General features: G+C 40.2%; 1 protein-coding gene across 5 annotated transcripts in view; it reads left to right on the top strand.

The window, feature by feature from the left end:
* Positions 1-21,185, top strand: part of PXYLP1 (2-phosphoxylose phosphatase 1) — a 51,586-nt gene extending 30,401 nt beyond the window's left edge. For 4 of the 5 annotated variants that reach the window (XM_085069675.1, XM_085069674.1, XM_085069673.1 and 1 more), the window contains exons 3-6: positions 9,908-10,069; positions 10,985-11,111; positions 18,163-18,302; positions 18,863-21,185. In XM_085069675.1, coding sequence (XP_084925801.1) covers positions 9,908-10,069; positions 10,985-11,111; positions 18,163-18,302; positions 18,863-19,794 — 1,361 coding nt within the window. In that variant the 3' untranslated portion in view covers positions 19,795-21,185. Of the gene's footprint in view, positions 1-1,127; positions 1,257-9,907; positions 10,070-10,984; positions 11,112-18,162; positions 18,303-18,862 lie in introns of those variants that run through there. The other variant, XM_085069672.1, reaches the window with a different exon arrangement.
* The last annotated feature ends 1,720 nt before the right edge of the window (positions 21,186-22,905 follow it).

Genomic DNA, 22,905 nt, shown 5'->3' with positions numbered 1-22,905 from the left:
CCAGGGACAACAGAACCTTGGTCTTATAACCTCCTTTTGCATCTTGTCACTAAACAGCCTGGAGAACGAGCAACATGTGATTTGAACAATGTGTTTATAGGGCAGCAAAGCTGTCTGCTTGTCTCGATGTCTTGTGGGAACCTCCCCACCCCCTCCAGACCGAGTGGGATAATTAGTGACATGCTGGAAAGGAAAAGCTTTATTACACATGTGTATTTATTTTAAAGAAAGTAGTACATTAAATTGATGAAAATATAAATCTGTTTTGTGGTGAGCATTGCAGCGTTTCAGTGTAGTAGGAAAATACTATAAAATACAGCAAGTCATTTTTCACTTTGGGAGGAGAAGTGGAAAATTATTGTCATCTCTAGAGCTTGAAAAGGCTCAGATTTGCAGTCAGCATTGCTGTGTTATTGCTGTCAGGCTGAAAATCCTGGGAGCTATTTAAGCAGTGCCATATGCCCTTCTGAATTGTCCAGTGAAAAACAATGGTGGGGGAAAACCTAAAACTATAAAGCTCTTTTCAGAGTCACATCTGGACTTAATAAATGCAAGCACACGTTGTATAATTTAATGTATCTGCTTAAATTAAGTCTCAGACACAAGAGTACAAGGCCTGCCATGTTGTGTTTGGTGCAAAAAGGATTTTCTTAACATATTTATTCTCCTCATGTAAGTCCAATTGTGACCTTGTAAAAAAATCTGCAAGGCATGCAGCTAAAACAGCTGGAAATAAGAAACATGTTCTCTGCTATACTGGTGTCAGTGGTTTAAAGCTGGTAAGCTACCAGGCATAGTGACTGTGGGTAGTTGCTCTGTTTTACCTTGGAACATGAATACACAAGTACTGAAATCTGGTCCTTTGCCCTGACTCTGATATGGAATAAAGCCCTGGGTCAGTACTTGTGAGCTGTGGCTCTGTGGGCAAGGGCTGCTTCTGGCAATTGCCCTCCAATGAGGAAAACCTTTAAGGAAGTTCACAGCTTGTGAGCCAGAAAATAGGCAGACAAATAGGCTTTGCCCCACTCCTGGAAAGGGGTGGGAGGGTTGGCTATTTCTGTCCAACTCTGTGAAAAACAGCTAAGGAGAGCAGCCTATTTATAGTAGCTCTCACTTGTCCATAGGAACATTTGCATCTCCAATGGCAAACTTTAGGGATCTGAAAACTCAGAAGGCTGAAAACCCAAATGGCATTAGACTGAAGAATAAGCTTTTGGTTGCCTTTCATGTGATGTTAGCAGGATTGATTAGAAAAGGTAAGGTGCACTTACAAGTTGTAGCTGCAGTTGTATTGTGATGGTTCTGGGGAGAAAGCAGGGACTGTGGGGAGGAAGCTCACACTGGGTGTATGTGTAGACTTCCATTTTGCTTGTGCATAGCAGGAGAGCATTTCTACGTCTTTAGGTTTTTTTCCCTTATATCCTAATGTATGTAATTTTCTTCAAAACATGGATGTTAAAAATGCAAATACTTAAGAGCTCACCCTCATTTCCTCTCAATCAGATCTGACTTCCACTGGATTAGCTGAGGTACACCTGCAGCCTCCTAGTCACCCTGAGTTCCCATTTGCTGTCAGTGAACCTGCCATATACAGGATGCTTCAGAAAACTTACATTTCGTATACTTCAAACAGAGAAACAGCATTTTTATTTCAAATTTCTCCTGGGTATTTTTCCAATTGGAGGAGAGTGGTTCCTCATGCTGGCTGCCCTGCTCCCATCTCCAGCATATTTGGGTTGAAAACTGACTGTAGCTGAGTTCTCCAGGTGGAGAAGGGCAGCAAGGGATGTGATGCTTCAGTCTCTGTGGTGACTGAATCTGCAAGGCTAAAATAAAAGAGAAATCTACCTATTTTCTGTATTAAATTACAGGAAGTAATTGGGGGAGGAAAGGGGACTGTAGCTTCTGTGTCTTCACTACGAAACCAAAGAAGTAGTTTAAAGAACATGAGGAAATACAAACATAGCACTTTAGCAGAATTTAAAAAGCAGTATTTTTCTGGTATTGACCCAAGTAACACAAAAATTACCCAACAAAGATGAGTGCACTGAAATGAACACAGCCCCTCCTCTACCCACCCAACTCCTCAACTTTGTGAACTTAATCAATTTCTCTTGACAGGTTCAAGTTTCTGTATAAGAATTTGAAATATGATGTTCTGTTTCACAAGTCTGCTGCAGCATTCCTCATGATCTTCCAAAGTAATTGTTTTTTTTTTTTTGCTGTAGGAAGGGAGATGTCCATGTTTATTTGATAGGATCGATAGAACTGTTCTAGTGTACTTTAATTTCTGGTGTCAAAATATGCTGTGCTGAAGGCCACGGCAAAACTGTGGCTCTGCAGTATGAAATGCAGATGTTCAAGGCTGCTGTAGCAAGCATTTTTCAGCACTTTTGATTAGAAACACTGGCTTGAAAAGAATATTTATTCAGTAATATCTGCTGCTTGGTTACTACACCTAAATACTCCTTGTGAATATTTTTTAAAGTCTGTCCTAAAACTGGACATGTAGGGTGCTAACAGTAGGACTGTGCTGTAAGGCTGCTTGAAAAGTCTCCAAATTACCATGATCTTTTTTACAGAAGGAAGAAAAGCAGTCACGAAATGGATTGGGTTAAATAGGTGTATGTGTCTGGGCATGTCTCAGCCCATAACTCACCCCTGGTGTTGAGTGTTTGCAAACTGCTGGAAACACAGGGAAGGGATCTGTGGTCTCTGTTTTCTGTTTGCTCCCATTTGGCTGCTCAGTGAATGCTGTGAGCTTGGAAGTTCCTGAGGTTGATGAATCATCCATTTTCAGAGCTTGGGTAGGCAACATTTCAGATGTGTAAGGAGGGAAGTGCTCACCTCTGCTGCCCTGCCACAGCTGCAATCTGCAGGTTGTACCTGTGTCACCTTGAAACACACACAGGTTGAACTATTGTGGAGAAATTATGCTCCAAACAACCTTCTTCATCTTCCCAGGAGTTTGTCAAGGCAGAGCATTTTGCTCTTGCTATTCCAGGTTAAATTTAAATGTGTGCCCTCCTCTGTCCCCCACTGTTCTTCCCTCTGTTACCCACCTCCCCCATAGCTCCCTTCACTCTTTTTTTTTTTTTTTTCCCTCTCAGTAGTTGTGCTCAGAGAATTTAACAGCTCTGTGGGAAGTAAACCTTGAAGCTCAGAGCCTGTTCTGTAGTAGAGAGGGGGCTGTGCTTGCACAGGGAGCTGCCCATGGACACATCTGTGCCCGAGGGATCCCTGCTCCACCTGCTCAACAGGCAGCACACACAGCAAAAGTGGAGAAAATGGAAGGGCAAATGCTTGGGGAAGCAGGGATGTGGTGAAGAAGTAGTTAAAGGATAGAGACTGCAAAGACACTGAGGATTGTCACTTTTTTGTAAGTTCAGTGTGGACAGATCTTACATGGAAAAAAATTCTTGCTCACATTCTGTAGGGCAAGAGGTTTGATATAAAGTAAAAATTACAGGCCTTTTTTTGTTTAATTAAACTACATGTTCTTAATAAACTAAAAGCCAGTGAAAATTTAAGACTGTAAAAATTTAGTAGCTTCATTTATATTTTATATAAATACAAAATGTGATGCTTAGAAGCTTATGTTCACAGGCTTAGAAAGCCTTTTAAAAGACTTTTATGGTTATTTTTCTTAATAGCACTTGATAGTTTGACCAGTGTGAGGTTAATAAGCCTTTTTTTGTTTGTGTGATTACTCAGCATTCAAATACAGCACATTAGTGATTGTGGCCTTATGCATTATGGATGAAGGCCCTTGCTGGTAATACAGATCTTACCTTTGAGCCAGTCAAAGCCTTTATTTAGCTGTACAAAAGAAGAAAATGAGCAAGGGTGGGTTGTGTGTCACACAGGCGCATTTCAACTTCATTGATGCCCAAATGTGTGTTTGTAATCCAAGGCAGAGCTGTAAAACTGAGCCTGGGGATGTGCTGCTCAGGGATGAGTGTGGGCTTTGCAGGGATCATATGCAGGGGGTTTGCAGGGATCAGACCCAGGGGGTCAGAGTTGTGTTGTGCTCAGGCTGCTTCATTTTCCCACTTCAGTGTTGCACTATGTGCTCTTCATCCTACGTGTGCCTCAACTACTTTTTCCAGATTTTCTTGGCCTTTTTTCTCCCATCTCAGTTGTTTTCAAGAATTCCTGCCTCTTTGGGGTTGTTCTTCTCTACACTGCTCCTGCTCTAGTGTCCATTTTCTTCAGGGAGAGAGCAACTAGAAGAACTGGGAGCTGGGGGTGTTTAACCTGGACAAAAGGAGGCTCAGAGGGACCTTATCACTCTCTATGACCACCTGTAAGGAGCTTTTAGCCAGGTGGGGATCAGTCTCTTCTCCTAGGTATACAGGACAAGAGGAAATTGCCTCAAGTTGTGCCAGGGGAGGTGTAGATTGGATATGAGGAGAAACACGTGGATGTGGCACTTGGGGACAGGTTTTTGTGGTGCAGATGGTGGTGCTGGGTTACCAGTTGGATCTTGGAAGTCTTTTTCTTTTTTTCATAGAACCTTAATGAGTCTATGAATCTGTGAAGTCCACATTCATCACCAGACTTTCAGAAGCCTGAGTGTTCTACTCCATGCTAGGCAGCCTTGTTAGTGCCCTGGTGGGATTAGAAGGGAGTGGGGGGAAAGGTGGAAGTGGATAAATAACTTTTTGTGCTCTCTGACATGCGCATTTGCTTTTCTTTACCCATCAGCATAAGGTTACCTACAGTGGGGTTGCTGTTTTTCATTTCTGCTGTGTGGCTGCATTTCTGTTTGACTGTTTTAAATAGTATGTTTGCTATGGGGCTGAAAGAACCTTCTGTATTATAAAAGATGAAAACTTGAGGTCTCTGGTTAGTCAGAAAATCGAGACTAACATGGCTGCTTGTGCTGCTGCTTCTCAGGCTGGTTGGAGCTACAAGGGAAAACAGCAATGGAAACTGGTATTATTGCCTATCTTTCTGATTTTAGGTAAATGTTGTTGATTCTTTTTCATGGAAAATTGTGTTTCTTCTTGGTAAACAGTGCTGCTACCTTTTGTTTCTCAAGCTGAAAGTAGGACTGTAGGAGGGAGAGAAATTGATAATGAAGTGATTTAGCATTGTATTTCATGTTCTTTCTACATGAACTGCACTTGGTTTGTGTTTGGTTTTCTGCTGTACTGAATTCTGTCAAATTCATGTCAGTTTTGTAGCCCTAATGCATATCTGCCTCCCTGCTTGGGCTTCTGAGCACAATAGCTGATTTGGTAAACTTGACATTCTTCCAGAGGGGATTAGTTGCTATGTTGAAGTTGTTAGGATTGTTCCACTGAAAGCACTTCTGAACAATTGTCTCTCTTGCTTGGAAACCTCTTATCTAATATTTGGGGTGTTTTTATATAATTTGTGGCATTCGGGAACTTGGGGGGTGTATGGAAGTCAGATGATTAACTTTTTGCTCTTAAATAAGTCCTACTTAATGTACACTGGAAATAAATCCATACTCATGATGTTTGAGACACCACTGGGTTTGTTCTTAAAGGCATTTCTTAGTCAAGGTATTGACTTCATTTTGGAACGTCGTTGTCAGGTTCTGTGCTGCGACTTAAAGGTTCATGGAGGTCTTTTGTTTAATTAAACTTAGTATCAGAATTTGGATTTTATTTCTTCTGAATTGTGTTGACTTAAAAAAATGATCTCAATTTGGAGCTGCAAGAATTCTGGAAGGAGTGATTCTACAGCAGTATTTAGGTTTAACACTGTGGGACCAGTGCCTCTCTGTCTCGCAGGGCAGCACTTGCTATTTGATTCTTCAGTCAGGTCTTACTTTTGTCTGATACCAGCCCATGTGTTTAGTTTTACTCATGTTTCAAACAATTTTATCCTGGTGGGATATGGGGAAGAGTTGCATTGAGTTCATTCACTTTATTATTTCTGAAATCTCCTTTATTTCCTTGCTATAAATTTTTCAAAAATACTGTTTCAAAGTAGTTTTTATGTAGCTTCTTTAGTTATAAAAATAAGTTTATGAATACTGGGAAATAAAATATATTCTCTTTCCCTCTGTTTTCAAACTACCTCTGTAATAACATGTCCATATTCTTTATAGTTCCAGTGTTGGCAAAGCTTCTAGTTAGACGATGAAATATGTTTCAGATCTATTTTATTAACTGCTCTGGCTGTGGTAAATGCACATCAAAATCATCTGTTCCATTTCTGGTTTACATTGTTGTATGCCTGTCACAATAAAACACGAGCTTTGAAAAGCACAGCAGTGGAAAAATCCTGTTCAAAACCTCTCTTAATCATAGATTTAAGTATGAGTATGTGCACACTGGCAGACTTCTGTTTTGGGCAAGTGCATGTTACTGTGAACTAATCGAGAAAGTCATATAAAATAGTGCTAAGCTATAAAAAACAATGTGAAAACTGTGTAGCAGAATTCTGACCTTGTAATGATTTACAGCTGGAAGAGCAGAACTGAGTATGGGAAAAAAGATGAATTTCAGCTTCATGTGAGAGGCTTTTTAAAATTTATTTTTGTTTACTTTTTCCCTTTCCTCCTCTGAGCTGTATCAGTCCAACACCGTAGGTTTGCTCATTACAAGCAGACCAGAAAACCCACGTGGGAGACAGAGGTGGGATTGACACTGCAGAGGAGGACTTTCAGCAGGGAAATCCTTGGATACAGAGAGACAGTCAGCTCTTCAAAGAGCTTTAGATGAGTGCTCTGTGTGGTGCAGGGAGTACAAAAATGAAGGAACAATTGAGCCTCCTGTGCATAGGGAGCTGGAGAGGCTGAGGTGTGCAAAGCAGGACTTGAGAGGCAGGAAGTGGGATAAATGGAGTCAGCAAGGGAGCGTGAGGGCCAAGGAGTTGAATGAGAAGGGAGGGAGAAAGGAGAGAACATCATAAGTACACGAGGCACTAACAATGCCCAGGGAATGGCAGGAGATGAGGACATAATTGAGAAGCAGCTAAGAGTGTGGAAAATAGCTCTGTTGTTTGAGCAGGCAGAAATACAGAGAGAGGCTGTGTTCCTTGAGATCCTTGTCCCAAAGCTCTGAAACTGCAGGAATGCTCCAGCTCCTGGGGAGCTTTAACAAGGGGCAAGGAGGACCAGTCTAGCCCTTCAGGGTGACTGTGCTGAGCAGAGAAGGCAGCTCCAGCTGGGATTCATCTCTCCTTGGTCTCCTGTCATAATTTTCCCCTGTTGCTCCTCATCCCTCCCATCCCTATTCCCCAACTCTGAAATTATTATTTTCATGTATATACACTTGGTGGAGATTTCCAGGAGGTGCCCAGTTCATGTAATTTCTTTTTCTATATAACTACATTAAATAGAAGACCCAGGTGTTTACATAGGTACTTTGATTGATTTTGTCATTATTATTTTCACCCAATATGTATTATTTCCAGTGTGCTAAAAGCAAATACTGCTTATCATATGTTCTTTCTTCTTCCCTGGTATACGCCAAGCATATTCACGGTACAGTAATGACAATATTTACCAGCTCTTACATGAATTATTGCTAATCTCTGAGTCCATTTCTAGTCTACTAAATATTCTTAAGCTGTACCCATAGCTGCTGTGCTGACTTAAGAGTCTCCTTTAAAAGTGTTCTTTCAGTTGCTTTTTAAACTACAAACTTATATTCTGGCAGTCCTGCAGGTGTTATTTTTAATGTTCAATTTTATTCTTAGTATTCAATGTTATTCTTAATATTCAATTTAATTTTTAATATTTTAAAGTGAGTAGATGCTTCTCTTTAAGATTTAGTGCTTTTCCTTATCCTTAAATTTGTCTGGCATTGTTAAGGTATTTATTAAACTAGTTTGATTAGAAATGAGACTTGCTTTCTGCAAACAAGGTATTTGGCCTCAGGAATCATAAGCACTTGATTGTAATAAGCTGATGTATACATCTGTTGGCTTCTGCTGTTGATAGTCTCAGTACAAAAATGGGATCTGTTCAGGTTTTTGTGGATAAAACTACCTTAGATACAAAGGTTAGCGTCTTTATTTTGCTCTTAACTTGCCCAACCAAATTTTAGCACCAGAGTTTTTGCTGTTGGGGATTGTTTTCCTTTGTCTGCTGAAACACTGGTGTGTCTAAGCTGAATTAAGTTACATGACCTCTTGGGTTCTTCAGCCAACTCTGTGACATTAAGGGAGCAGTAGCCACGTTGTCTATGGGTTGCTCTAGAGGCAATTGTTACAGAAAGCTGAGAGTTGTTGCCTGTAACCTTTGCTGTCTCGGAAACTTGGCCAATAGAACATACCTGTAATTTGCCATTTCTACTCTGGCCAACTGCTGTCTGTAGTGCTGTTTGTTTGCAGAGTGCAGTCATTGCTGTAACACCTTCTTGGGTTTGGGATTTATACCCCAAATACAAACGTGCCCTAAGCCCCAGAGTTCCCAGCTTCTGATAGATATTGACTAGGCTCTGTGTTACTGCCACTTTCTTGGGCAATGCTTTGCAATCTCTCACAACAATGTGAGTCTAAGCAAGGAGCTAAAAAATGAATCTGGTAGGTAAATGCTGGAATGGCAGCTGAGCTCCACAATTCAAGTGCCCAAAGTCAACATTACAGTTTAATATTCTCACCAAGCACAGTTGAAAGCAAAATCTGAAACAGTTTAATGAAAAGTTTGAAGTCACTGCACATGGCAGGTGTTGGCCTTCTCAACAGCACTAGCAAATCTATGGAAAACGCTTGGGTTCTGGTTTTGGCAGACAAAGAGTAACCACATAAAAATGTTGGAAGTGTAGTGTATTGTAGTGTAAGAATGAAGAGTCTTATTTTTATTATTTTATTTGCCATTTTATTACTGGCAAAGTGTTCTTAAAACCTACGTGTTAAAACCCACTTTGGTTTGCTGTCTTCATTAGTTTTCTTGGTTTGCACAACTCACTACTGTGGAGCAAATTCACCTCTGCAGTTGGAACTGGGAGTCAAGGTGGAAGGAGGAACTGACACAGAAGAATAACTAAAGATTTAGCTTTGAAATTTGTTCTCTCATTTTTTCTTCTTCTTTTTGTTTATCTTAAGATGTAAGAATAATGGGGTAAAAATATGAACACTTTTTCTCCTCTTTTTCACATCTAAAGCTTCTGATCAAAATACCAGAAAACAGAATAGAGGCATTTGTTGTTACAAGTGCAGTCTGGTAAGGCTCATAAATTAACTGATGCTTTCACATCAAGGCATGGTGATGGACACTGTCATTGCAACTCTGGCCTGACATTTAGATATGCTTCAACTTTCATCTACATGACAGGAGACGGTGGTATTTCTGTGAGTTTCTCCTCTGTGTGTGTTTACTGCATTTCTTTGTGTTTCACATTTTTTGGGTAGTCTCAGTTTCATTTCTAGAAATAAATTTTGTGTGCTTTTTGATTTTTAGATAAGCCAGACTGTTTAAGGCTGACAAGGCAGCAATGTTAGGGCAGGGGTTAGTGAGGAAAATGATGAATAATCCAGTCCTTCAATCTTGACTACTTTGTTTTCCCAGTGGTTTGTACTACACTCATCATAACTGTGCTGTGTCTTTTGCTGATGTCCTTCAATGTCAGTTTTTCAGTTTGAATGATGAGAGACAGCTGGACTTACTGTGGCCCTTTTTCTGTGGTTCATGCTTGGAGACTGATAGAAAAAGCAACTTCAAGAAGAGTGTAAAACCCAGAGTTGTTTTACATTTAGGTCTGCTTCTGAAGTCTTGGCCAAGCATTCACTTGCTAAAGAGCTCTTCTAGGCTGTGCAAATCAGGAAAAATTAAAAACAAAGTTGTTAGATACTATCAAAAGACATCCTTTCACGGAAACCATAGTCTTTGTGCACAATTACTTAAAAATAACGATAAAATTCATAATCCGATATGTCCCTAAACTCTTTTGAAGGTGTATGGTGTATGTTTTGTATCTTTCAGTGCATTTAATCCCAGTGAACCCTGTCAGGGAAGATGGGTTGAATCCCAAGAGCCGGAAGAGAATAATGCCTGATTTGCTGACGGAGCCTCCTGCCATAGACCCTGTTTATGAAGCTCATGTTTACTGCAATATTCCCAGCATTGCTGAACGCAGCATGGAAGGTAGGCTTGGGGAGGGCAAACCTCAGGTTAGCTGCTTGTTTCTGTGTGCTGTCATTGGAAATGGTAACTCTGGGCATTGTCAGGTCATTGCTACTTGGAGAAGGTGCAGCAAATGCCAGCTGGTTGCCAAATTACCTTAAATAATTCAAAATACGCTGCTGCTCTTTCCTTCCCTTTGTATCCTCTCCATTGTCTTGATTTTTGGAAATGGTTGTCTCTAGCCAGTGGTCAGGTATAGGTCTAAAACTGAAAGGGTTGGGAGAGGTATAGATATTTAATATTTGAAGTGTAATTCTTGTTACAAGTCAGCTGCATTTCAAACAGTTGGCTTGGAATTCTGGAAGGAAAACCCCACAGAAGTAATTAATTTTGGAATTCCAAGCCATTAGACATGGTCAGCTAGAAGGCATATTTGCATTCTTTACCCCACAGTGGCTGCAGTGAGTCTGAATGAAGTCCTTTATTAGCATGTCCTACTAATGCTTATCAGATAAATTACAAACTGGTATATCAAAAAGATCCAGATTAGACATGCTGCAAAATCCATCATTATGATGGGGACTGGAAGAGAGGCATTATAAAAGCGGAATAACCTTATTAGGTTGACAGAGTTCAGTGCTTGAATAATGTTTTGTGTGGTTGGTGCACTCCAGATGTACTGTGGAGATGTGCTGAGAACCTCAGTCTTGTATAACTTGTCTTGCAATCTGAAGTGAAATTTTTCTTGGGTTGATAAGTTGTAATTTCTTAGGGATGTTTTCTTTCATTGCAATACCAGAGCCATCAGGCTAATTATACCCGATATTTTTATTAAAGAAAGTGTGTGCAGGTAACATTTTTTTTCTCTGTCTTTTTTTTTTTTTATTTTTTAACCTTTTTTAAACATTTTTTTAATTTTCCCTTTCTTCACTTTAGGTCATGCCCCTCATTATTTTAAGCTGGTGTCAGTTCAGGTGCTGATTCGCCACGGTGATAGGTATGCTCTGTATGCCATTCCCAAGACAAAGAGACCTGACATCGACTGTATGTTGGTGCCCAGCAGGTAAAATTCTGGGAGTTTGTCTTTACTAAGCTCTTTTTTTTTTTTTTTTTTAAGCTTGAGAATCACTTTTTTCCTCTTCAGGAAACAATTTGTGCAGCCTGAAGTACATTGTGACTTCTGACCATCGTGTATTGCCATGGTTTGAAAAAACAACCCCTGTATCAGTGGTGCACAGTGTTTTCTTTGAAACAAGAACTATTACATGCTACCAGCTCAGACCAGACTAAGTTCTTCATATTTCTTTAAAAAGCAAAAGCTATTTAGTTGGATATTTAGGTTGCCATTCCTCTTAGCTATGTTTCTGCATTTTCAGATTGTAGGTGCATTGTTTGAGATGGTCTCTTCCACTTCAGCTCAGCATGCTTCCCTTCATCTGAATACAAAAAGCTCTCAGGCAGTTCAGTACTACCACAAGAAAATGGCTATTTGTATTTTGTATTACTATTTTTTCTTTCACTCTTTAGAAATACAGGCTATCAGAGTTTTTCCTTAAATTATTGATTTGTGTCAAAATTCAGGAAAAAAATGGGTTTCACATTGAACTATTAAAATACAAGTTAATAGAAAGTGCTACTGTTTGCTACTTGAAAACTACTCATTTCCTGTAGTTACCACTCACTGTTTAGAACTGTCACATGTAAGTTATTTGTGTCTAACTGCCATTAAACTATTTTCATGTTTTAAAATATTTTCTGTTTCAGTGTAGTGCTTCATGTCTTTGTAGGCTGCTGATATCTGTTTTCACACCTGAATCACTTTGAGCTGTAGATATGATCAGAATTGCTTCTTTTCTTTGTGGCAGAACCTTTCTTTTTTGTTTAGATTTTACTCACTGATACAAATGAATTATAGTGTACAGCAATAGAAGAAAACCAGCAATGATGTAATTTCCCTACCTTTGCCATGGCTTGTCTGATTACATGTAAGTACTTTTAAGTAGGATGATGATGGTTTTTCCAGCAGAAGACTTATCAGTGAACCTACTGATACAATTAAAAGAAAAATACCAAAATATGTTAGCAAAACCTGTGGGCAAATCTCCCCCTTCATGCTGCTGTCCCCTCAGCAGACTGGGAGAAATCCCTGAGAACAGCCCCAGAGGACTTGGGGGTTCTGCTGCATGAAAAACTGGACATTGGTGCTGCTTTTTTGTATTCACACCTCACCTTCCACCAAAATGCCTATTCTGTCAAGAAGTGTAATGCAGTGGTCTGGTCCAACATCCTCTCAGAGAATCTGGGTTTCCTTGAGAGATACCTAACCCCAGAGGCATTCTGTGCCCAGTGCAAACTGAGTGGCTTCCTGAAATGAGATGTGCATTCCTGAGACTGCAGAGAGGAGACCAAACTCCAGCTATCTCTGCCACAGAGTTGAGTGGGCAATTAATTTTCCTAACAAGATGGAAAATGAATCGTTTGCTAATAGCTATGATAACGTTTTTAATGATCTGCCTATAAGGGGTGAGATTATTTTCAGCATGAAATACTAAGCAGAGAAATGTGATCCAGATTTCTATTGGAATTCCTAAAGGCTCTGATCTTTTGATCTTTCTTAATATCTGTCATGTTCCAATGTACGTGAGAAAGCTTTATTGAAAAGATGCTAACTGCAAGTGACAGCGTTGGATGCGAAGCTGTGTTTCTCAATATTAGTGTGCCACATGAGACTTCCGTTTTGTATTTGTCAGAGGAGCTTTTATAGCTGTTTCCACTTCAGTTTCAGGCAAGGAGTACAACATGAAGGCCCTGGAGTCAGAAAAACTATCCATAAAAAGCAGGGCAGTAGTGTGGCTTTGACACAGAATGACCAAGTGGAGCAGTTACGAGGCTCTGAGGGGCCAGAGGGGGAGATACCCATGGCTGTCACTGATTGATGAAGCATTAGATCATCAGTGTGGAAATGACACATCCCTTACCAGCCTCAGCCACTGACAGACGTGGTCTCCTCAAGAACAGAATTTATGGAAAGTAGCATCTCCTTTTCTAATTTAGGGCAGCAGAAGGATTAAAGGAGTTGGCTCTGCACCATTCCATCCAGATGTGTTAAGGCTGACCTTAATGAATAAATGTAGAATTCAGCCATTGTTTTGAATGGAGCATTCATTACTTCAGCATCAGGAAGCTATTTGCTGTGTTTGGCTGTCAGAGTTATATTCCTTTGTGATGTAAATGTGGTGCTTGATTGTAAATGTATTTATATGGGGAGTGTGACAGGTCTGTAATCCCTGCCTTTGAACTGAGGGTTCCTTGCTGCTGTACAGTGCAGTTGAGATGTCTGATGGAAAGCCTGGCTTGTTTAAGCTTCCTGGACTTACAACATCAGATAAGCAAGCTGCTCATGTGCAGGCTGCTCTTTATTTGACTTGGCATTCAGCTGATGGAATTCATTAATTAAGCAGATTATGCCACAGCCCCGTGGACTCCTAATGGATATGCAAAATAGCCTTGAGGTCACGCTTCGGTTTTGTGAATTATGGATTGTGACATATAAATGTGGAATGAATATAAGCAAATGGATTAAATGCTTTGGAAATGTCTTCCATCTAAAACTTCAATTAATATTATTATTATCATTTTTATTGTTCCAGATGCAAATTTCCAAAGGGAACCGAACAACACATACTTTTTTCCCTCAAGAAAATGGCTTGAATGATGTTATGAAAATCCTTTCATTGTAGTGTTTGCTTAGGGGAGAAATAAATTAATCCCACACATTTTTTTTCCTTATGTAGCTCACATTTATAGTGTCAAAAGTAAAAAATATGCAGTGTTTCTTCACTGAGCTTGTTTGTGAGAGAGGGAAGAAATGCATTTTGGAAGATGCTAAAATGATTTCAGAAGATTGCTGTAATTTGATAGTAAGCTGGGTTAATTAGCATATAGTTGAAGACATTTTGAGAGGTGTTGATGTTAATCATAAGAAGCTTAGTAACAAATACTGAAACTTTAGGTTCAATATGCACATGTTTTGAAACTGCCACAAAAATGAGCTGGGAGGTGGGACATGAGACAAGTATCATACTATGAGCTAAGGGAGGTGTGCATCTGACTTGGAGTGAGGTCAAAAGGAGCATCCAGACCAGAATCAGGTGAAGAAAGGTCTCCTGAGGCCTCTGCTGACTTGAAAGAGTCAGAGAGCAGTGAAGATGGAATCACAGAGCCATGGGATGGTTGGGCTGGAAGGGACCTCACACATCCTCTCACTGCAAGCCCCTGCCAGGGCAGCACTGTGGAGTTTGTTATAAAAATGTAAAAGCTGTGAGACCTTCATGAATAGATAATCCCCAACAGTACTACTACTGCCTTAGGATCTCTTTTGTAGACTACACTGATCTATTGTTGCATTTAGTGGCTCTTTCCATTCATTTGCCTTCTAATAAGGAAACAGTGTAGCCCTTTGATCTCACACGGGTTTTTTTGCCTACTTGAACTTCACAGAAAACACATGTTATTTTTGCTTGAAGTCATAAAATTAATTTTTTTTGCATTTTAAATAAAGAGAAGGGGACTTGCTTTTGGTACAGTTGGCAGAACCTGGTGTTGTTTGCTTACAGAAAGGTCATGTTTGTGTGGCTGAAACCTGGTGTGGTACATTTATTCACTGTGTGATGCTCTGAGGGCTCTGCAACTCCTTATGAGAAGCCTGCTCCTCTCAGCTTTGGCCATTCATTTTTGTATCAACTCCTCAAGGCAAAAGGAAATTTTATTGAGGGATGTCAGCTCCATTCCTGGCAGAACTGCATAATACAGTTGAAATAGCTGTGCAGTATTTCTTTCCACGTTCACTGTTTACAGTGTAGCAATAAAGAGGTGATATTTCAGTATTAAAGCATTTTAAGACCTTTGCAAATAAGATATTTAGGTGTTGATTAAGGATTTAAATGTTGGTCCATTTTAATTCTACTGTATGAAAATCAGAGTATTAAATCTGGGTTCTATTGCCCCAGTGTTTCATTTGTAAATAACAAAAAGATTGGCTGAATTAATTATTTGAGGGAAAAGAAACATCCCCAGTTTTGTTACAGATAAAATGTATTCTATTTTACACAAATAAAATAATTAAAAGGCAAATCAACAGATTTTAAATAAGGGTAACAAATGTTAAAATAAGGAAGTGTGGCTATTGTTAGTGGGTTTAAGTGAAATTTTCTGACAAAATTTGAAATATTTTTTGTACTAATACCTTTGGCAAATGTGGTGACTTGCCATTGTAATGCCAGGAAAATGACAGAAGGATATCTTTTTAGCCCATTTGTATTTTCTGATGACTTTTATGGAAATAAAATTTTAAGGATAATTCAGTCTTTTCAACTGTACAACTGAGCAATTTCCTTTGCTTCCTGCTCTGCCAGCCCCAGCAGCCTCAGCCGTGTTGCCTGGATACTCCATCTCCTGCAGCATCTGTAAATTGGCCAATTCAACAGGAGGATTCATATTCTAAATAAAAGCCAAGTCTTGGGGCAGGAGGGGGAATGCTTTGTCAGCTGGGAGCCTGAGTGCTGCTGGAAATCCTGCTGCTGAGAAAAATGGCTGTTTATTTGCCCAGTTGTACAGGGATATATATATATATATATGGAACAAGAAGGAAGCTTTGAATTTCTGTTCAGAAAGTGTCTAACAGTCATATTTCATAATGCACTTCTGCAGGCATGTGCTTATCTTGTGCTCACTTTAAATACAGTGTAATCCAAAGTTAAGTAACTTGCATCTCCATATCTGTATTATTAATACACTAGAATATAAATTCATCAATTATTAGCCCTTTTGTAATTTTATCTTGCCTACCATTTTTTCCGAAAAATCCTTTTATAAGGTGCAGATAAATACTTTTCTTTTTTCTTTCTTTCCACAAGTGATTACTGGCAGTTTTATCAGCACAGGTTTGATTCCATTAGAATTCTTTCAGGCTTTTGTACTCAAAGAAGCAAAAGAATCAGAATGGATAATGCAGTCCTTTTAGTTTTCTTTCACGTGTATTTGCAGAACTTGTTAATTAAGTGAACAGAGTTTAAGGAAAATTTGGATTGTCAGTTTATTCATGTGGAGAGTTTTGTAAAGTGCAAAATTTAGAAAATTGGTGATTCGGCCTGCTACCTCTGTAATAAGCTTAAAAAGCCATTTGCTAATGGGTGTAATTTAATTTTCTCAATTCTTCCATTTTTAGATTTCACTGCTGGGCTGTGAAAATAGTGCAATGTACAAAATGTTCTCTTGGAAATTTTCTTCTGGAGCTGGAGTGAGCTCCTGATGTACAACAGGAAGCCTCCACTGCTTGAGAGAGGAGCAAAGCCTGGTTTATGTATCTCTGCTTTGCAAATATTAATCTTCATTTGCCGTGTTAAAATTACAGTATATAGAAGAAGCTGGGGATTTAGAATGTCATAAATTGGCTGGCTTCCTTCAATTTGAAGTAAAAATGAAAAAAAATACGTCTGATTTTTAATCTTATTATGCTTTTTGTCTCATTTTGCAATTTTTCCTTACTGGCAGTTGTGGCATAATTATAATATTCTCATGCCAGGTTTTTTTTTTTTTTCTGAAGGTGAATTAAATACTGGAAAATTCAAATTTTATGGAATAATATGAGCTACCTTTCTATTGACAGACACTGATTCTTATGAGCCTTCCTGTCTGTGTGTGCTGTGAGCTTAGCTCTGCAAGAGGTCCACAGTTGGCTCTTCTGTGTAAACGTGGAGGTCTTTGTCCCAGTAAACTTTGATTCCAGACGCTCATTCCTACTTTAGTGGTGTTATTGCTCCCTCTGCTGGGTCCTGCAACTCAGGTTCCTTTTGAAGACCTGAGGTTTTCATATCCAAAATAGTTTAGCATTCTAACAAATCTAAATATAAGCAGTAAACATAAATCCCAGACTTTTCTAAAAGATCCTTGACAAAATTTATTTTATGTATTTTCTATTTTTTTAAGCAGCATGAAAGTGTAGTAACTGTATTCAAGCTGAACATCGTATTAATACAAGAACCATCTGGGGCAGAGTTGGGTTGTCAAACAGTTTCTGATTTAGCTCTGCACAAAATCAGAGAGGTGACTGTGTGACATTTGGTAACTGTTGACATTTAGCAAAGAAATCCCCACTCATGTGATGCATTTCTTCTGTAGGAACATGATCACAGATTTATTTTTAAAGGTTCACATCCCTTGGAGTTACATTGTTTGTGGGCTTTTTTGTAGCTGTAGTTTTCTACACGGCAGTACCACAGTGAGCTGAGTCCGTGGTGTATTTGAAATTTTCAGCATAGTTTGGGAGATCTAAGCATTCTTTCACTGCCTTGAACTCTGTTTCAGTGAGTTAACTCAGACATTTTTGTGAATATCTCTTTTCCAGCTGCATTCATCCCTTGCATAGTGGGAGGATATTACCTGTGTGTGTGTCCAGCAGTGTTGGCCTCTTTCTTCCTGCATAAAAGTTCAGGACCCAAAACAATGATTCCAGTTTTAATGGGGCCACTGGGTGCTACTTTCCAGTACCACGGAATCGAGACTACTCGTGTTGTTTGGTTGGAAAGCTGAAGGAAGTAGAAATAAGAGCTGCGATTGTAATCAGCATTGTACATTACAGAATCTGAGAATTTCTTCAAGATCATCTACTTAAATACTGGTTATTTGAACCCCTTTAGATTGTTATTGCCTTTGGCTGTGCTGTTGAAGAGCATTGGTACTTCATAAACTGAAGAGAAGTTTGGAGGGTTTTTTAAGGATTTTTTAATGTCTTTTAAGTTTTAATTTCTAACAGTATTAATTAATGAATTCAAAGCAACCCTCAGAAATTGTTCTAAATTACTTACTGAAAGGTATCATAATTTTAACATCACAAGACATCTGTTTCCCTATAGTTCTTTGGTAGATAGTAAGTAGTTTGAATTTTTTTTTCCATACTTGCAAAAGTCCTGAGTAAGAGCAGATGTTGTCTCTGTGGGAAATAACCTCACACCATGAAATTTCTGAGCTGACATACTTGGAATACTTGACTCTCTCGAGCTGCTTTCCCATACACTTTTGGAAGTTTTCATGGTTTTTTTTTTTTGCCTCTCTAGGAAACCTTCTCATCCTCAGCTCGAAGCCTTCATTAAGCATATGTCCAAAGGGTCTGCAGCCCAAATGGATGGTTCCCTGAGCAGCCTGCCTCGCTTCCCCAGCCATTCCCTGTGTGAAATGGGAGAGCTGACACAGACAGGTGAGTTCCCATAGCAGCTCTGCCTCATCCTCTGCTCTGTTAAATACATTCTGCTTGAAGAGGGATCCTCTGTTTCTCTTTATACTGAAATAAAGGCTTTTTTTATGGCAGCTTATTATGTTGGTCCTACCCTAGGCTATGCTGGGATATAGATAATATATTGGGGTCTCTGCTGTAAAAGTGGCAGCAGTTGTGGTGACCATTCTGTGTCCTAGTCATGTTGGACCCGTTCAGTCTGTGTCTTAGACCAAGGAACAAATATTAAACCACAAAGGTTTTGAACAAATCCTATGGAACCAGCTTCTTTCTGTATTTAAGGCTAGTTCCTAGAATCTGAGAGATACTGAAGAATAGCAGGTTCCTCGTGTTTCAGACAGTTTTCCTAATAGTCAATAATAGGTGAAGTTCAGTTTTGTAAGTTCATAACCTTTTAACAAACTGTTCATTTATCAGTAAGGCTGCTAGCTGTTTCTTTGGGTTTTTTTTTGGTTTTTTGTTTTTTTTTTTTTTTTTTATTACAAAGATTCTAATCATGTGTTGCAATTTCTTTCAAAATGCAGGGGTTGTACAACATTTGCGAAATGGACAACTGCTCCGAGAAATCTACATCAACAAACACAAACTGCTCCCTGGTGACTGGACAGCCAAGCAGCTCTACTTGGAGACCACGGGGAAAAGCCGAACCCTGCAGAGCGCCTTGGCTCTGCTCTACACCTTTTTGCCAGATTTTGACTGGAAGAAAATTAACATGAGGCACCAGTGGAGCACCATTTTCTGCTCGGGAAGCTGCGACTGCCCCATGAGAAACCACTACCTAGAGGAGGAGCAGCGCAGGCAGTACAGCTTACGGGTGAAAAACAACGACTTGGAGAAAATATATGTGGATATGGCAAAGATTGTGGGCATTCCCACCAGGCAGCTGAGAGCTTCTAACCCAATAGATTCCCTGCTGTGCTATTTCTGCCATAACGTCTCCTTTCCGTGTACCAAAACTGGCTGCATTGGTATGGAACACTTTAAAGTGATCAAGAGACACCAGCTGGAGGATGAGAGAGAGAGGCAGGAAAAGAAACTTTACTTCTTGTATGCACTGTTGGCTACTCATCCTCTCCTCAACCAGACTGTCAATCGGCTGCAGCGTATCGCAGAAGGCAAGGAGGAAGAGGTGTTTGTTCTCTACTCTGCACACGATGTCACCTTGTCACCTGTTCTCAGTGCCTTGGGCATTACAGAGGCCAGATTTCCTAGGTTTGCTGCCAGGTTAGTTTTTGAGCTGTGGCAGGATGGGAAGAGGCCCAAAGAACACTTTATCCGCATCCTGTACAACGGTGCTGATGTCACATTCCAGACCTCCTTTTGCAAGGATCATTACAAACGTTCCAGCAAGCCAATGTGCCCACTAGAGAAATTTGTCAACTTTGTCAAGAGGGATATGTTCTTGATTTTTAACAGTACCAGCTACTATGATGCATGTCGTAGGAGAGCACTGTAGAGAAGGGAAGTGGAAAATGGGTCAGTGAGATCTGTTTTCTGGCAGAGGTGCAGTTCAGTTTTGTTACTTCTTGTACTTGTGTGTGTAAGTACAGGAGGGTATTGCTTGAAACATTCTTCAAATAGTTTTATTTTCATTCAGGCTGCAGATGGCCTTCAGTAGAAGAACAAATGCCAAGGGTTATGTGTATGTGTGTGCTCACAAATGCTGTTAATTGTTGTGATAAATCATGTGGGTGAATGTAACCTGGCCCTCACTTGATAGAGTGAGAGAGTATAGACTTTTTTTTCTCTATTCCAGAGCAATACTTGGAGATCATAATATTAAAGCCAAAACTATTTTTTTTTTCCACCACCGTCTCACAGTCATTTTAAGCAGTTCATGTTAGGGTCACTATGAATTCCAGGTGTCTGCATGAAGGCATTTGTAAGGAATTTTTGAATTTCCTTACTCAGAGGAAGCCTCCTAATGTGGGGCAGGTCCTTGAAGCAAAGTGCATGTGTGTGTGAACACTTCCCTGAGCATGTAGAAATGAGCGTGTGCCTTTTGGACCTCACAGAGCTAGAACCCCTTGGCTGTTGTTGCCAGTGCCAGAGAAGGGTGTACTGGAAAATGGATACAAAACTCTACTCTTTGATCGCACTTTCAGCACTTTGAATAGTTCAAACACAGTCTAGAAATACAGAAAGGTCTCGTGATGTTAAAATAGATAGCAAACACTAACAGCACCACTAAACCTGAGTGGGAAATTAGGATTAGAAATCAGTTTTATGGTGAAGTGTTGGGCTCTTTCCCACTGTGAACATGTTCAAGCTGTTGTGCTATGGAACAAATCAGTGTTTTAGGAATTTGCTAGACTGACTGCTGGAGTCAGCTTGACTAAATACTGAGAAAATTTTTGTAGTTGCATTAGTATTTTTATGGACTAGGAAGCTCTTCTTTTGTAAGACTAGACTTGTACATATTGTACTGTGTGTATTTATAACACAGTAGATATTTCTTACTTGTTTAGTTTGTAAAGACTTGTGGAGGTCACTTTTTAGACATTTTTTTCCCTTGATCAGGATGTTTAGACTTAAGAATAAACTGTCTTTTATGGGTAATTTGAACAACAAGTAGATATGAAAACTTGTACTTCAGACTGCTTTCATCTCTGTAGGAGTAGTAAATTGAGAACCAATTTTTAATAGAATTCTTAGAAATTTTATAATGGTGGAGGTTTTTTAACCTCTAGAAATAAATTAGTCTGTGACTTGTGATTCAATGGTGCTAGTTTGTCAAAGAAAACATAACTCAGCATAAGTTCTCTGACTGTTGGCATCCCACTCTCTCTGTTTTCAATGCTGCATTTGAACATGTTTCTTTAAATAAAATTCTGGGGTCTCTTTGTATATTTGTGTGTTATGTTTGTTGTGACTTCCTTAGCTGTTTGCAGGAACAAGGTGCGTATTGTTAAGCTGCTTTTTGCATTTGTAACTTCTGCACTTCATCTGTCCTGGGCCCCAGTCTGGGCAGGAGCAAGGAGACATTTCATGAACACTGAACTAGAAATCCTGATAGAATATTTGGGGCTTCTGTACCACATTGGAATGGTACCCTTTCTGCCTGAAAGACTGGTTCTGCTTGCCATCATCCCTGTTTTGTGTGCTGGAGGGCGAAGAAGAGAATCTGAAAGGTGAACTCACTGTAGAAATTAGGTGAACAGGACCAATTGCCCGCTATGAGTAGCAAAGGTAGAGACCCCAAAACTTCTCCTTTATGTTGAGGTGGAGCCTCCTGTGTTTGTTTGTGCCCCCACTGCCTCTTCTCCTGTCACTGAGCAACACTGAAGATCTCTCTTATTTATAGCTCCTTTCAGATATTCATGTACATCGGCGAGACTCCCCTGAGCCTTCTCATCTCTGGGCTAAGCAGTCCCGGTTCTACCCTGACGTCAGGTGCTCCAGGCATTTGTTCACCTTGGCTGTCAGTGGGGACTCTCCAGTAGCTCCACCTCTCTTGTCCTGCTGTGATAAAGAACACTGATAGCTGTTTTAGCCAAAACAGCCTCCATTGTGGTCAGAGCACTGACAAGAAATCCAGACTGGGGAGTTTAAGGAAATCCGGAATTTAAATTCTCAGTTACACCTTCAGGTTGTCAGCACCTGCTCACCTGTATGTTTGAGGGTCACTGGGTGGGCAGAACCAAATCTCTAATGTAAAAATAAATTAAAAAAAAAACCAACAAAGGGAAAAGGTAATTATTCTTCTGTGTATGCCTGGTTCATTAGGATACACTCATCTCTTCTAAGCCACACACAGAGAGGATCTGCAGCAATGAAAGACTTGATGTATCTCCAGTGCCACCAGAATTGCTGAAGGAAGGAGCTGCAGGGCTGAGATCATTCTCACAAACCTTGGACCTGCCTATGGAGATAAAGTGATAAGCAAACTGCATTATTGAAGCTGATCAATCACTACCTTTTGAAGTTTGACCTAATTTATGATTCAATTTGCAATTTCAAGTGGATTTCTGTTTGGATTAAGGTAATAAAAGTAACCACCTGAACAATGACAAGAGGAATGGGTGGGAATTTATTTATCCTGGGCTTGATGAATAGCCTTTCTGTAGGGGTCCACTGATGAATTAGCCCTACCAACTGGGAAACGCTGTTGCAGAGTTATAACACCAAGTGATAGGGCCGCACTAAGTGCTGCTGCTTTAAGGAATGCTGCTGGAGATCTTGCTGCTGGCTCGGAAGCGATGGCGGGACGGGCAGTTTTGTTGTGTGCTCAACACGGCACGATGTCGAAACACGGTGTGAGCGAAACGTGCGCGGTGATCCTCCCCAAAGCCAGCTCACTGCCCAGCGCCCTCCCCGCCCGCTCCTCGCTCCCGTTTGTACCATTTCCGATCCGTGTGACAGATCTAGTTCCCAGCGCTCCTTGCCCGTGGGCAGTGCCAATGGCTGGGCTGGAGCTGCCGTGTTTTGTTGGTTTATAAAAAGGGAGGGAAGGCGCGGAAAGGCGGATTGATGGTGCCGCAGGGCAGCGGGACGGGGAGCCCGGCAAGGCGCGGCGGGGCTGCTGCGCCCTCGCGTGGCGGCACCCGGTACTGCAGGCGGGATTGCA

This window comes from Lichenostomus cassidix, chromosome 9 (assembly GCF_008360975.1).
Source record: "Lichenostomus cassidix isolate B80296 chromosome 9, HeHo_3.0, whole genome shotgun sequence".
Classification (NCBI taxonomy): Eukaryota; Metazoa; Chordata; class Aves; order Passeriformes; family Meliphagidae; genus Lichenostomus; species Lichenostomus cassidix.
This window is presented reverse-complemented; position numbering and strand designations above follow the sequence as displayed.